Genomic DNA, 13,838 nt, shown 5'->3' with positions numbered 1-13,838 from the left:
TGGGGTGGGGGGTGGGGGTGGTGGGATGAATTGGGAGATTGGGATTGACGTCTATACACTAGTATGTATAAAATAGATAACTAATAAGAACCAGCTGTATAAAAAATAATAATAAAATTCAAAAAAAAAGAGAAGTTTCTTAATTCAGTTCAGTTTAACGGGCATCTATCTTATGCTTATTTAGCCCACTGCTATTATTACCACCAACTAACATAATATTATATACAACAAAAATCCAGAATTTTACCTTATAGATAACTTCTGGCAAGAAAGAGCAGACAATACTATTATTGTATAGTTGAGGAAACTCCATATATACTTTCTTTAGAGCATCAGTAGCCTGTAAAAGAGATTCATGTATTTAAAATCTATTAAAATGTAGTCCCAACCAGTAACTACTATATATAAGTACAACTCTATTAAGTAAATCAGAAGTTTACTAATATATGGGGATGTGAAAAGGAGTTTTGGTAGGTTGCTTTATCCACTAGCATGTATTTTAAACTCAAATCAGCAGATAAGGAAGAAGCTGGGGTACTGCTGCTTTACTATTTTGTTGAGAGGCTCACCTCCTTTTGTCATACTTTGGAAAAGTATGGCAGACTACAGGCCAGTGGAGGTTGGAAGCAAAATTTTTAAATCTTTTCCTTATACTCTAGTTTAGCCACTACGATAGGTCCTTTTATACCCACAACTCTATCTCTCTGCCTTTCCTAGCTGAAGTGGGAGTCAACCAGTCTGCAAACTAGAGAGGGTAGATTTTCTCAGTCTAGGCGACTAAGAGGAAACGTCATCCATCATCAACAGGGAGGGGGAAGCAATGGGACAAGGGAGAAACTGGGAAGAGTCTCCCAACTCTTCCCAAGAAAAGCGGAAGTTTCTTTTTGCAGCAGACCCGCTACCAAATGAAGAAGTGGTAGAATTAAAATACTGATAGTTTGTAACCTCTAGTGAATTAACAGATTTGGCCACTGAGCAACAGTAGCAGCCAACAACAGAGATGACCGGACGTTAGGTGGAATGTCATGTTGCTACATCATAATTCTTGAAATACCCCTAATTTTTGGAAAGTCACACATAACCTATAACCAAATATAAGCAACTAAATGCATTCCCCAAAATAAAAAAGAACATAGAAATTATTCATCTCATGCTTCCCTTCACTAATATCACAGAGTGTGAGCTATAGAGCCGAAGTCGTTTTCTTGTTGTGAACTAACATGCACCATGTGTGATGCTTCACCTACATTCTTTATCTGATTCTCATAACAACCCTATGTGGTCATTTCTTACATTGTTCCCATTTTGCCCATAAGGAAACAGAAGCTTATCAAGGTTAAGGTTACACTGTAGTAGGTGAGAGTTTAATCACAATCTCCAAAGCCCGGGATCTTGGCTCCTGTTATCTACCGTCTCCAATTTAATGCCAACACTTGTTCCTTTATACTCCCATTTTTTAAATTAATTAATTAATTAGTTAATTTTTGGGGCTGCGTTGGGTTCTCGTTGCTGTGTGCGGGCTTTCTCTAGTTGCGGCAAGTGGGAGCTACTCTTCATTGCAGTGCATGGGATTCTCATTGCGGTGGCTTCTCTTTGTTGCAGAGCATGGGCTCTAGGCGTGCGGGCTTCAGTAGTTGTGGCATGCAGGCTCAGTAGTTGTGGCTCACGGGCTCTAGAGCGCAGGCTCAGTAGTTGTGGCACATGGGCTTAGTTGTCCCGTGGCATGTGGGATCTTCTTAGACTAGAGCTCGAACCTGTGTCCCCTGCATTGATAGGTGGATTCCTAACCACTGTGCCACCAGTGAAGTCCCTATGCTCCCATTTTGGTGAATTAGATCACTATGTTCTGCCCAATGCTGCCCAAACCATCTGTAAGCACCCAACCTGAAAGCTCAAATAGCTGGAAAAAAAAAAAAAAAATTTCTTCTCCTCCCTCACCCCTCTTTATTCTAAGAAAATAATCATGAAGGTCAGTACACCATGGGTGAAATGTAGGACCTATCAGGGTTCCCAAACATGGGCCGTTATCATCAATAAAACCCGAGGTGCTCATTAAAAATCTTGTTCCTTGTAAAAAAAAAAAAAAAAAAAAGAAGTGCCTCTTTACTGTTCATTTAATATCTTTTGTAAATGCTTCATGCAAATAAAAGAAACCTGACTCTTCTATTTTGTGCTAGTTGTCGAATATTGGGGATTGTTAAATGGTTCCATCCAAGGTTAAAAGGTTTAAAAAGGTTCCATAATTTACTGTTTCCTTGAAGATGTGGATTTTTGCACTGTAAACTTCCATTAAGCAAATATAATTTGTAAAAATAATTTAAGAATATAAAAAATAAAATATATAGCTAATTTTGGAACAAACTAGCACTTAAATAAAGCTGTCTTTTCCAAAGTGCAGTCTATGGTATAAACTGTACCATATTTGCATGGCCTTTGACATCAAAGAAGATTGTGAGGTTACGGTTTAGGCACTCTGCAACAGCTTCTCTCAGGGTAGGAATCTTTTCATCAGGGAAATCATTCCTATAAGAGAGGGAAAAGGAATAGTACATTGTAGGAACAAGGAAAAGATAAAAATTTAGTAAAACAGACATTTGAAAAATGTCTCCCAACCAAAGGAAAAGAGTGTTTCCCCAACTTCCTTTCTCCAACCATACCAAAGTCCAAGGATAATATGTTTTTAAACCAAATTAAAGATATTCTTGGCCACAGAACAGCAACAACAAAAATCATTTATTTTTTAGGCAGTCACTGGCTTTATAATATAATTAGTAACTCTACTCACTAAAGGGCAGAGGATATGCCATCTTTGGAGAACTCAGAGACTCAGGATTGTACTTTCCCTAATAGAACCTTATGCAGGAGAAATTCCTAGCTATATATACACCTGTTAACTGTACGGTTGTGCATTTAAGTGAAACTGGTTAAAATAAATAATTTTCTAATACATAAGTTTCTGAAAAAGAAAAGGAAAGTTAAGTGCCTGACACATAAGAAATCAGCTTTTCTCAAATAACAAAATTTCACTCTACATGATTTAACTTATGCTAATTCAACGGTATTAATTCAACTGTAAGATATTGGTTTTAAAAAAGATAAAGATAAATAGTACAGCAAATTCTGCCAGCCACTCTATTCAGTAACTATTCCCTGGGAATCAGAGACATGAATTTGCTATTCCTCCGGCTAGTCTTAGTTGCCATGCTCCCCTCTCAGGATGAGCATTTTACCCCACTGACAGAAATTTTCCCTTCTTTTCCAACAACATAGTCTCTAAACACAAGCCAATCATTTGGTTTTTAAGCAAAGAAAATGCAACCTTTCAACTATGGAACAAAGACTGCTTGGGTTAAAGACATTAAGATGGTATATTGGCTCCAATACCATGCCTTCTTAGAGTATTTTAAGGGTGACGCTGACCCTAAGCTTGTTTGCATTAAGTGTTGACTTTGAAATTGACATCGTATTAGCTACAGTGTCACTGTAATATTAAAACCAGCCTTCCCCTTGCCTACAGCTGAGCAATGAAATGTCTGTAACAGCAGAGAGCAATTCCAGCAGCTTGGACTCAGAACTTTCAAGCGTTATCAATATTCTTTCTAAACTATGACTTCCTTTGGCTGACTTTTAATTTCTTTCAGTTCCTAGGAAAATAAAGTCTGAATCATCTTTTAGGGAGGACTACAGTTTAATCACTGGGTCAAATAAGTTGACCAGAGAATTGATACGACATGAATTACAGTAAGAACACATTTTTCGGTATTACAAAGACAAGAGGAGAGGGATTTAAATAACCACATTCCAAAGTATATTACCCAGATACCAATTCCAAGGTGTTTATAGTTGTTAATGGTGGGAAGGGCATGGGTTCTGTGGTCATATACATTTTAGAAACACTAAGTTAAAGGCAAGAATTGATTGACGTGAACTGTTTATCCCCAAGGGGAATATCTAAAGTATAGTGTTGGATCTTATTTGATCATAGAACCCTTTTCTTCTGGAACACCTTATACGATTAGCTCTGATATAACATACACACACACACCACATATACATATATAAATTTATATGACAGTACAAAGTAATTGTCACGTTAGAGTATCGTCTTGAGAATAATTCTGAAGCCAAATTTGGCCTCAGTGGGAAAAGCTGAAAAGCATTCATGCCATCTTTCTGTTGTTCGTGGCACCTGCCCATTACTTGGGAAACCTGTATACAGCTGAAAACAAAACACAACAAAACAACTCTTCTGGAGCAGAAGATGTAATTAGAAGGTGCCAGTGTCTTTCTGTGATCTCCAACACAAGTTGAAAGATATGTTTAGGTGACAATACACCACTTACCTTAATCTGTGATTTGCTGCAGGATTAAGCTTCCTAATTTGTTCAAATGTCAAATCACACAACCGACCGGTGCCATCAGTTGTCCTATCTACTGTGCTATCATGCATTAAGACAGGAATCCCATCAGAAGTAAACTCAAGGTCCAACTCCACGCCTGTTGCTCCATTCTTAGCTGCCTTAACAAAAACACCAACGATATTAATGTCAAGTGGCCACAGATATCATTTTGCAATCTAAACACTAAAGATGACCAACAGGTCTGGCTAAGTAGACAGTTTCTCTTACTGATTCTATTCCCTTCCTATACCAAAGAGCAACCCAACCTATTTCTCTTTTTCATGGATGTTAACCTTACTTCAGTGTCCACACTTATGGATTCCTTAAAAACTTCAATTCCCCCACTTTTCTCACTCTCAGAGTGGCAGATGGGGAGACTTCTGGAATTTGTTCTCTCTGGTTGCTTTAACTGTACAGACCATTAATGGCTTACAATTACAAATATTCAGTCACTTTCACTGCTCACCTACACTCTCTTTGGTGCAGTGTCTCTGATGACCCCCTGTGTTTGCTGATTAGTTGGATATTGCACTACCTTGGCACAGACAGGATGAGTCAGGTTTTTGCTGGTTTAATTCCATTCTCTAGAGCAGAAAAACCAAGACTGCTTCTAGAGGACGCTAGATTTTGTCTATGTGAGCAGCACTGGCTGTTGGCCAACAAGTTGGTAAGCCTGATAAGGCGCACAAGAATTTATCTAAAAAGAGAACATGAACATAAAGTTTGAGGGGCCATGCTCCTCTGAGACACACTATCCAACATTTGCTTCCTTGGCTTCTTTGTCACAATGAAGACGTGAAACACTCATTATGATCAAGACTTTAATTTTTTTTTAAATTATGCAAACATACATTGCAAACATACATAGTAGTATATAGCAAAAAAAAAAGACTTAACGGATGTTAACATTTTGCCATATTTGCTTCAATCTCTTGCTGCCCTAAAACAATAGCTCTATTATTTATTGAGCCTTTTGTATCTGTCAGGCACTATTCTAACTGCTGTAAATGTATTAACTCATTTGATCCTCACAACCCTTCAGGAAGTACTATTAACATTCTCATTTTCAGATGAGGAAACTGAGAGAGATTAAGAAACTTGCTCTGGGTTACACAAACTAGGACGTGGTAGAGGCTACACTCTTAACCACATGACTTTACTATCACACTACAGATATAGCTAAAATCCTCCCCCCTTCTTCTCCAGAGGCAACTGCCAAGTGGACGTGCATAATTTCTATATCATTCCCTTACAGGTCTTTATATATTTACTACACACTTAAGTACCCATAAACAACATACGGCACTGTACTAGGGCATAGTAAGCATTCGATAAACAGCCATTGTTATTGTGCTTTGTTAACACGTTTTTAACTGTAAAATAGTCAAATTTATTAATTATGTCCTTCATAGGTGGAGATTTGTCTATCTTATTTAAATCCTTTCTTACCTCCACTTATAAACAACTGTTTTCTTCTAGGCTTCAAAGTTTGATTTTCACGTATATGACCAAGATTTCCCCCTCTAAAAATTCCAATTCCATCACTAACTGGCTATGTCATCTAATTACAAATATTACTCTTGCCTCCGTTTCATCATTTTTATGATTATATTTTTTTTTTTTTTTTTTTTTTGCGGTACACGGGCCTCTCACTGTTGTGGCCTCTCCCGTTGCGGAGCACAGGCTCAGGACGCTCAGGCTCAGCGGCCATGGCTCATGGGCCCAGCCGCTCCGCGGCATGCAGGATCCTCCCGGACCGGGGCACGAACCCGTGTCCCCTGCATCGGCAGGCGGACTCTCAACCACTGCGCCACCAGGGAAGCCCGATGATACTTCTTTAATGATCTTAAGAGTTGTGAGGATTTAGAAATAATGTGTGTAAATCACCAAGCTTGGTGCCTGGCTCAGAGGTGGCACTCAATATAAGCTATTATGACTAGAAAAACACTTATGCCTCTGTGAAAAAGTCATTACATAAGATGTAATGCTTACATCTACACTGATTAAAAGGTACATCTTTTTATAAGATTAAAAGGTATATCTTTTCTAAGTTTAATAATGCACTGGTAAGTCAACATGGGTTATATATTGTATAACATAAAACAAGATCACATTTCCAGTATTCACAGTGCATCTCTCTCACTGTAATACAAATGTTAACCTTATTCCTTGATGCTAGTAATTCAGTTCAATTATACTTTTATCCATTAGGGCCATTGTTACTTGGCTACAAAACAAAAAATAACAATGGTGAGACACTGTATTTTAGCAAGAATACTAAAGGTAATGAGTTCATTTATTTGTCTTTTCTGTGTAGTTTATTAAGGCCAAAAACAAAAGTTCTATAAAAGAATCACCATACTAGAGCTTCTTAGACCAGATCTTCTAATGACTGCATTCAACTTTCTTTCCCAATACTTTTATGTAGAGGCAAAAAGATAAACCCCTGAATCTGATTCACATATTAGTATATACTTCATACTCTTATTTCAAGAAGTTTCTTATAATAGTATTTTTCTTCTAAACATACACACTTCACATAAACTAGTCTACATAAATACTGTAATTTATTAAAATTTTACTTAAGATGTTAGTTTGAAACTATACTAATAGTTTAGTAATAGAATAGTATAGGGTAGTATAGTTAGAGAAATCAGATCAATGATTGCCTTGGGGCAGAGGCAGGAGTAGGGGTTGACTCCAAAGAGAACACAAAGGAACATTCTAGGGTGATGGAAATGGATTGAGGTGGTGGCTACCCAGGTGTAAATATTTATCAAAACTCATCAAACTGTATACTGAAAATGTATCTTTTATTGTATGTAAATTATACTTTGACATAGTTGATTTAAAAAGTGTCTGCTTTAATAAAGTCATTATACTTATATGGCTTTTGACATACTATTCACATACCATAAAATTCATCCATTTAAAGTGTACAATTCAATGGTTTTCAGCATATTTGCAGTTGTGCAACCATCACTACAATCGCTTTCTGAACATCTTCATCACCCCAAAAAGAAACCCCATACCCATTAGCAGTCAGTCCCCACTTCTCTCTCCAACCCTCCCAGTCCCTGGCAACTACTAATCTACTTCTTTCTCTATGGCTTTGCCTATTCGAGACATTTTATTTAATAGAATTATATAATATGCAGTCTTCTGTGACTAGCTTCTTTTACTTAGCATACTGTTTTCAAGGTTCATTCATGTTATAACATGTATGGGGACTTCATTCATTTTTCTTGCTAAATAATATTCCATTGTGTGGCTATATCACATTTTATTTATCCTTTCAACAGCTGATGGACATTTCTGTTGTTTCCACTTTTTGGCTATTATGAATAATGCTATGAACAATCCTGTTCAAGTTTTTGCATGATGCATGTTTTCAATTCTTTTGAGTATATACCTAGGAGTGAAATTGCTGCTTCAGATGGTAATTCTATCTTTAACTGTTTTCTAAAAAATTAATTAATTAATTAATTATTGGCTGTGTTGGGTCCTCATTGCTGCATGTGGGCTTTCTCTAGTTGCGGTGCACGGGCTTCTCATTGCAGTGGCTTCTCTTGTTGTGGAACACTGGCTCTAGACGGGTGGGCTTCTGTAGTTGTGGCTCGCGGGCTCTACAGCACAGGCTCAGTAGTTGTGGCGCATGGGCTTAGTTGCTCCACAATCTTCCCGGACCAGGGCTTGAACCCATGTCTCCTGCATTGGCAGGTAGATTCTTAACCACTGCACTACCAGGGAAGTCCTATATTTAACCTTTTGAGGAACCGACAGACTAGTTTCCCATCATCAGTGCATGAAGGTTCCAACTGCTGCATAATCTCGCCAATACTTCTGTCTGTCTTTTTGATTACAGCTGTCCTAGTGGGTATTAAGTGGTCTTTCACTGTGGTTTTGAACTGCATTTTTCTGATGGCTGATAATGTTGAATATCTTTTCTGATGGGTTTATTGCTTATTTGTACATCACAATTCTTCCAACAAATATTTATTGAGTGTCTACTATGTATCAGGCACTGTTCTAAGCAGTGAGGAGAGAGTGGTGAGCAAGAAAGAAAAGGAACATGGATCTTACACTTTACTGGGGAGAAACAGAATATACACATGTTACATGTATTATGATAGTGATAAATGTTTGAAAAAGAAAATAGAGGGTAATGTGAAAGTTAAGTCAGGTGGGGGGTCACTAAACAAGGCAATCAGGGGAGGCCTCTTTAAGAATATGACATTTGAGCTGAGACCTTAGTGATAAAAGGGAGTCAACAATACAAAGATCCAGGGGAAGAGTTTTCTAAGTAGAAGAAATGGCAAATATAATACAAAGGCCACAAGGTAAGAAGGAGCCACAAAGTACTGAAAGCCTACCCAGATCTATTTCCTTTCTTCTTCCCTGCTGGTAGTGAGCTGTTCTTTCTCCAGTGTTCAGCTTTCTCCTCTGCTGTAAGTGGACTATTCCCAACCCCTCCGTGTGCGTCTGTCAGAGAGAGTGAGAGAGACTGACTGACTTCTGGGAAAGACTTATGGAAGAGGGAGTAGAGCCTTTTCTTGAGGCTGGATGCTGATATGTAAGAATGTGAGTCCTGGGGCTGCAACGGCCACCTGGCAACTACAATGAGGGCTAGTAAATATGCTGCAGGTGGCAGAGCAGATAGATCAGTAGAAACGGTGTCCTCCACAATCACAAATTGAACAGCGGAATAAACCATCCCGGAAGTCACCTCTCCCACACACACCTCTTGCTATGTGAGATAGTCCCCTTATTGTTTGAAATATTTTAAGTTAGATTCTCTATTACATGAAGGCAAAAGCATCATTAACAAACACCCAAGGTGGTTTAAACAGAGGGAGTTGGGGCTTTGAGAAAGGTCCAAAATGAAAAGGTGTTTTGATTTTACCTAACTGCAATAGAAAAAACACTGGAGGGTTTTAAATATGGGCATGATATAATCTGAATTATACTTTTAAAGCTGCACTGTGGCCCCTCTGTGGAGTGGACTGTGGGTTTGATTTCATGCTTCTGTCACTGTTTATAATCGTGACTCTGTTTTTGGAATGCATTCATTTCACCGCTCTCAAGTTTTTCCTTCTCTATCTATTCCATAATCTACCAGAAATTCTATCACTGTCAGAATGTCTTCCCCGACTTTTTACATAATAGAATGTTTAAGAATATAAATTATGAGCTGCAAACAAGCAAAGTGAAAAAGAACAGGACAAAAAACAAACTTTGAAGGAAGTAAACTACATATTTCTTTTGAAGTCAAGAGGGAGGACGTGACCTTGTCTTCTGCAGCTAAATTCTGTCACGGCTAAAACGTTCATTGGTAATGACCTTGTATTTGAACAAGCTAAATTACATCTCATTTCCTCTTAAAACCAGGAATTAGTTTGGCGCAATGTTATTTATCATATATTAAAGACATGTTCAGGGCTTCCCTAGTGGCGCAGTGGTTGAGAGTCTGCCTGCCGATGCAGGGGACACGGGTTCATGCCCCGGTCCGGGAAGATCCCACATGCCATGGAGCGACTGGGCCCATGAGCCATGGCCGCTGAGCCTGCGCGTCTGGAGCCTGTGCTCTGCAACGGGAGAGGCCACAACAGTGAGAGGCCCGCGTACCGCAAAAAAAAAAAAAAAAAAAAAAAAAAAGACATGTTCAACCTAAACATACAAGACATGAAAGGAGTTCAGCTATAATTCCCTTGCAACACAACAGGATATGACACACTATATGTATATGTGTATTTTGCATACATACTTTCTCATTTAATGTGAGGTAGCCTATTTCATTGAATCACAACCGATTGGGTGGATATTAACATCATCCCCATTTTACAGATGAGGAAACTTAAGGTCAGAGCTGGGACTAGAGTGAGGAGCGGTACCCTAGGGTGCCTTGCTTGCTACATCCTACCCGTGACTCTGACTGGGACACAGAGCGCTTAAGTAACTTGTTCATTACACAATACTGTCTGTCCCTAGCTGGACAAAGAAAGGACATTCAGTTCAAATTTTACATCCTGGAACATATTCTAATCTATGACAAAGGGCACTGGGACTTGGAATCAGAAGGCTGAATTCGAAAAGGAGCTGTGTGTGTTTGAGCCAGTTTTCCTACCCACTTAATGTTAAAATAATGTTTCAGAGAAATGAGAGGATCAGATATATTTCCACATATGCAAAAGTGCCTAGACAACTGCAAAGCTCTCTTACTATGCAAGCTGTTATTATGATGAAGTCCGGAGACTGCCGAGAGCTCCCTGTGGAAAGGGGAGGCAGAAATTATCAGGAGTCCCCCTGCTAGTGTTGTCTTACCACAGGGAAAGGTGATAAGGAGATGATTTGGATAATTTGGAGGACAAGTAAAGACAGCCGCTGTGAAGGTGATCCGTTTAGAGTATGTTAGCTAACGACTGACCAAGGCTCTACTTAACCTGGCCACATTTCCTACTTCATTCACACACCAGCCTTTGTTTTGTCCCTTGAAGTCAGGCCATATACTGTCTATTCTGTTACATGAGGATTCCAACATCATTCCCACCTCAGGACCTTTGCACTTGCTGTTCCCTTTTCCTGGAGCACTTTTCCCCCAGATCCATGGCGGGCTCCTCATAATCCCGGTCTCAGTTCAAAGGTCACTTCTTCGCACTTAGACAGGATTTCTGTCTAAAATGACCCTCCCGACATTCCTTATTCGGTAACCCTATTTCTTCATTGCACTCATCGCTTTCTTAAAGTACCTTATGTATGTGTTTATTTACTTAAGACCTGTCTCCCCTACTCCAATGCAAGCTCTGTGAAAGCAGGTACCGTTTCTGTCTTGTTCATGACCATCCTCAGTACCTGGCACACAGCAAATACGTTAAGTATTTGCAGTGTTCTATTAACACTTGAAGTCTGGAGATTTTCCGTAATTCACAGGGATCCAGGGCCACCTGAATGTATTCCTTGTGGACAAATGGGGAAGTGGTAAGGCTATCATGAAAAAGCTGGGGAACCTTCGGAAGGACAGGCACAAGTCCAAGCTCCCAGGAGGCGCGCAAGGGCGGGACGAGTGTAGGACTCACCTGCCGAATGGCCGCCAGCGTGTTCTCGGGCGCGTCGTGGCCGCCGCCGCGGTGGGCGATGGCGGAGACGCGGTCCCGGGGCTTGAGCACCTGCATGGCCCTGCGGGAGGGCACCGGCTCAAAGCTGAAGAGGCGCAGCAGGAGGTAGAGGCTGCCGGTAAAGAGGCAGGCATTGAAGGGACTGCGCGTCACCAGCAGCAGCACCATCATCAGGAAGGAGAACGGGCCCATGAGGCCCCCCTGTTCCTCCCATAGCCACATGCCGGCGCCCGCACCGGCACGGACGGGAGTCCCGGTCCCGCCGGGCTCCGCGGACAGGAAACCAAGAAACTACGACGACAGCCCAAAGCGCGGGCCGCAGCTGACACCCTTCGAGTGGACTAGCGCCGCACAATGGCGGCAGCGACTACTTCCGTAGAAGGAGCCCGAGGTCCAGCCAATCAGGGCCGAGGATCTCCAGAGCTCGGGGCGTAGCAGCTGCCAAGGCAACGGAGGCTGGTCCGAGCGCCCGGCTGGAGTTCCAAAGTACGTCTTGCGTTATTCTGTGGTCCGGATTTCCTCCGGGGCTTTCAAACTCTAGAAGCAAGGCGACGGATATGACAGCAGTCTTAAGGTCGTAAGACTGGAAAGGATCTTAATGACTCCATTTTGTCGTCAAGGAAACTTTGAAGGGGCAGGACGCTTACACTATTTATTAATTCAATTGAAGGTATGCGAGCAGCAGTCCGGATGCTCAGGACAACAGCAAGTGAACAGGACCGACAGGATCCCTGCTCTCATGGGGCTTACATTCTCGTGGGGCAAAATAATAGTGTTAGAAAGTACAGTTAACATTTATAGAGCACATAACCACGTTCCAGGTTCCGTGGCTGCAACTGCTTTGTGTGTTATTCTCACAACAGGCTCGGTTGGGTATTACCTCAGGAAACTGAATTCAGTCGACTTTAAAAGGATTTTTTCAGATTCTGAGGGAATGAAAGAACATAGCAAAGGAGGCATAATCGGATTATAAAGTTGAAAGGGATTTTAATAATGCCCTCATTTTATAGGTGAATAAACTGAGGCCAGGAGAAGTCAAAGGACTTGAGCGGAGTCAATGAAATGGCAGACTCAGGGCTGACATCATGACACCCCAGTTTTATGCCATGAATTTTCCACTGCTAACTCCTTCTAACCTTCTCCTCCTACTCAGGACTAATGATGGGGCTTCTGTACTAGGCACTGCAAGAATTATCTCAGTTGTTCCTCGCAACCGACCTTGTGATAGGCACTTTTGAAAATCTTATTTTACATATGAAAAAATAGGCACGGGAAAGAGGGTCAGTAAGAGAGGCAGAAAGTAAAGCCAATTTAGGAAGTGGAAAGTGGCTAGTTGCTAAATCATATTTTGGAAATGCCCACAAAAAATTGGCAGTTGCCATCTGCCTCTACAAGGATTAAGTTACTAGCCACTGCAGCCACTGACCTTCAACACACCCTGAAAGGAGTTCAGGGAGATAGTTAGATATTCTCGGAAGATTTTATGAGCCCAATTCTTGCATCTCCTCATATCTAGGAAAGCACTAAAATCGTTAACAGTGACATCTGCTCCTGTGACTAGCAGCAAGCCTCTGCCAAAATGTGTGCTTGATTGCACGGATCCCCCTTCACTAAAACCATACTGGCCTTCCCCCCTCCTCTTGAGAGCAGTTTCTCAGAGCTATCTGAAATGCTGTCTTCTGGGCTATAGCCCTCATTTTGCCCCAAATAAAACTTAACTCACAACTCTGATGTTGTGCTTTTTTTTTTTTTTTTTCAGTTGACAAAAAGCTGGTGACATGTTTCGATAGAGAACTTTGGCAAAACATTCTGAGCTTTTCCTGCCATCTTGAACCTGTTAACTACCTTTCTTGGAGCTATTTTCCCACTGATTTGCAAGCGGGTATGGATGTGTTGAAGCTTAGAGTTGGCATCTAGGATTCAGTAATTTTTTATTGACAGAGAAAAAAAATTTGGTGACCGTTGTATGTATTACAACGATTATACAGAAAGAAGTTACCTCTATACCGGTAAGTGAAAAATAGCAGTTTCAAGGAATATTTCAGAGGGCTTCAGACCTGAGGAGCGTTCTTAATGAAATAAGATTTGCGAGCCTGCAGTGAAGACTACGCCTCCCAGCTTGCACCGCGCCTCCCTCAAGTACAACGCCCTCCATCGGTGGGCCTGGACGCGTATCCAGGCGAGCAAAGCATCTCGGGGATTGTAGTTTTCTGGAGGCCCAACCGGTCCAACGCCCCGGAAGCAACCAACGGAAGTGCCGGCCCCAAGAGGTGGAGTCCGGACGGCGGCGGCAGCGGCGGCGGCGGCGGTTGCCAGGAGCCCGCGT

The 13,838-nt window shown here is 41.0% G+C and overlaps 1 protein-coding gene across 4 annotated transcripts in view; it reads right to left on the bottom strand.

Annotated features, from left to right (window-relative positions):
* The window catches only part of GDE1 (glycerophosphodiester phosphodiesterase 1), a 21,395-nt gene extending 9,514 nt beyond the window's left edge, over nucleotides 1–11,881 (bottom strand). The window contains exons 1-4 of one of the 4 annotated variants that reach the window (XM_024744632.1): nucleotides 11,474–11,880; nucleotides 4,344–4,519; nucleotides 2,418–2,523; nucleotides 248–340 (exon numbers count right to left, since the gene is read on the bottom strand). In XM_024744632.1, coding sequence (XP_024600400.1) covers nucleotides 248–340; nucleotides 2,418–2,523; nucleotides 4,344–4,519; nucleotides 11,474–11,734 — 636 coding nt within the window. In that variant the 5' untranslated portion in view covers nucleotides 11,735–11,880. Of the gene's footprint in view, nucleotides 1–247; nucleotides 341–2,417; nucleotides 2,524–4,343; nucleotides 4,520–8,773; nucleotides 8,796–11,473 lie in introns of those variants that run through there. The other 3 variants (XM_024744635.1, XM_024744636.1, XM_024744633.1) reach the window with 3 other exon arrangements.
* Nucleotides 11,882–13,838: the final 1,957 nt, after the last annotated feature.

Source organism: Neophocaena asiaeorientalis, unplaced genomic scaffold (assembly GCF_003031525.2).
Source record: "Neophocaena asiaeorientalis asiaeorientalis breed wild unplaced genomic scaffold, Neophocaena_asiaeorientalis_V1.1 scaffold91, whole genome shotgun sequence".
NCBI lineage: Eukaryota > Metazoa > Chordata > Mammalia > Artiodactyla > Phocoenidae > Neophocaena > Neophocaena asiaeorientalis.
This window is presented reverse-complemented; position numbering and strand designations above follow the sequence as displayed.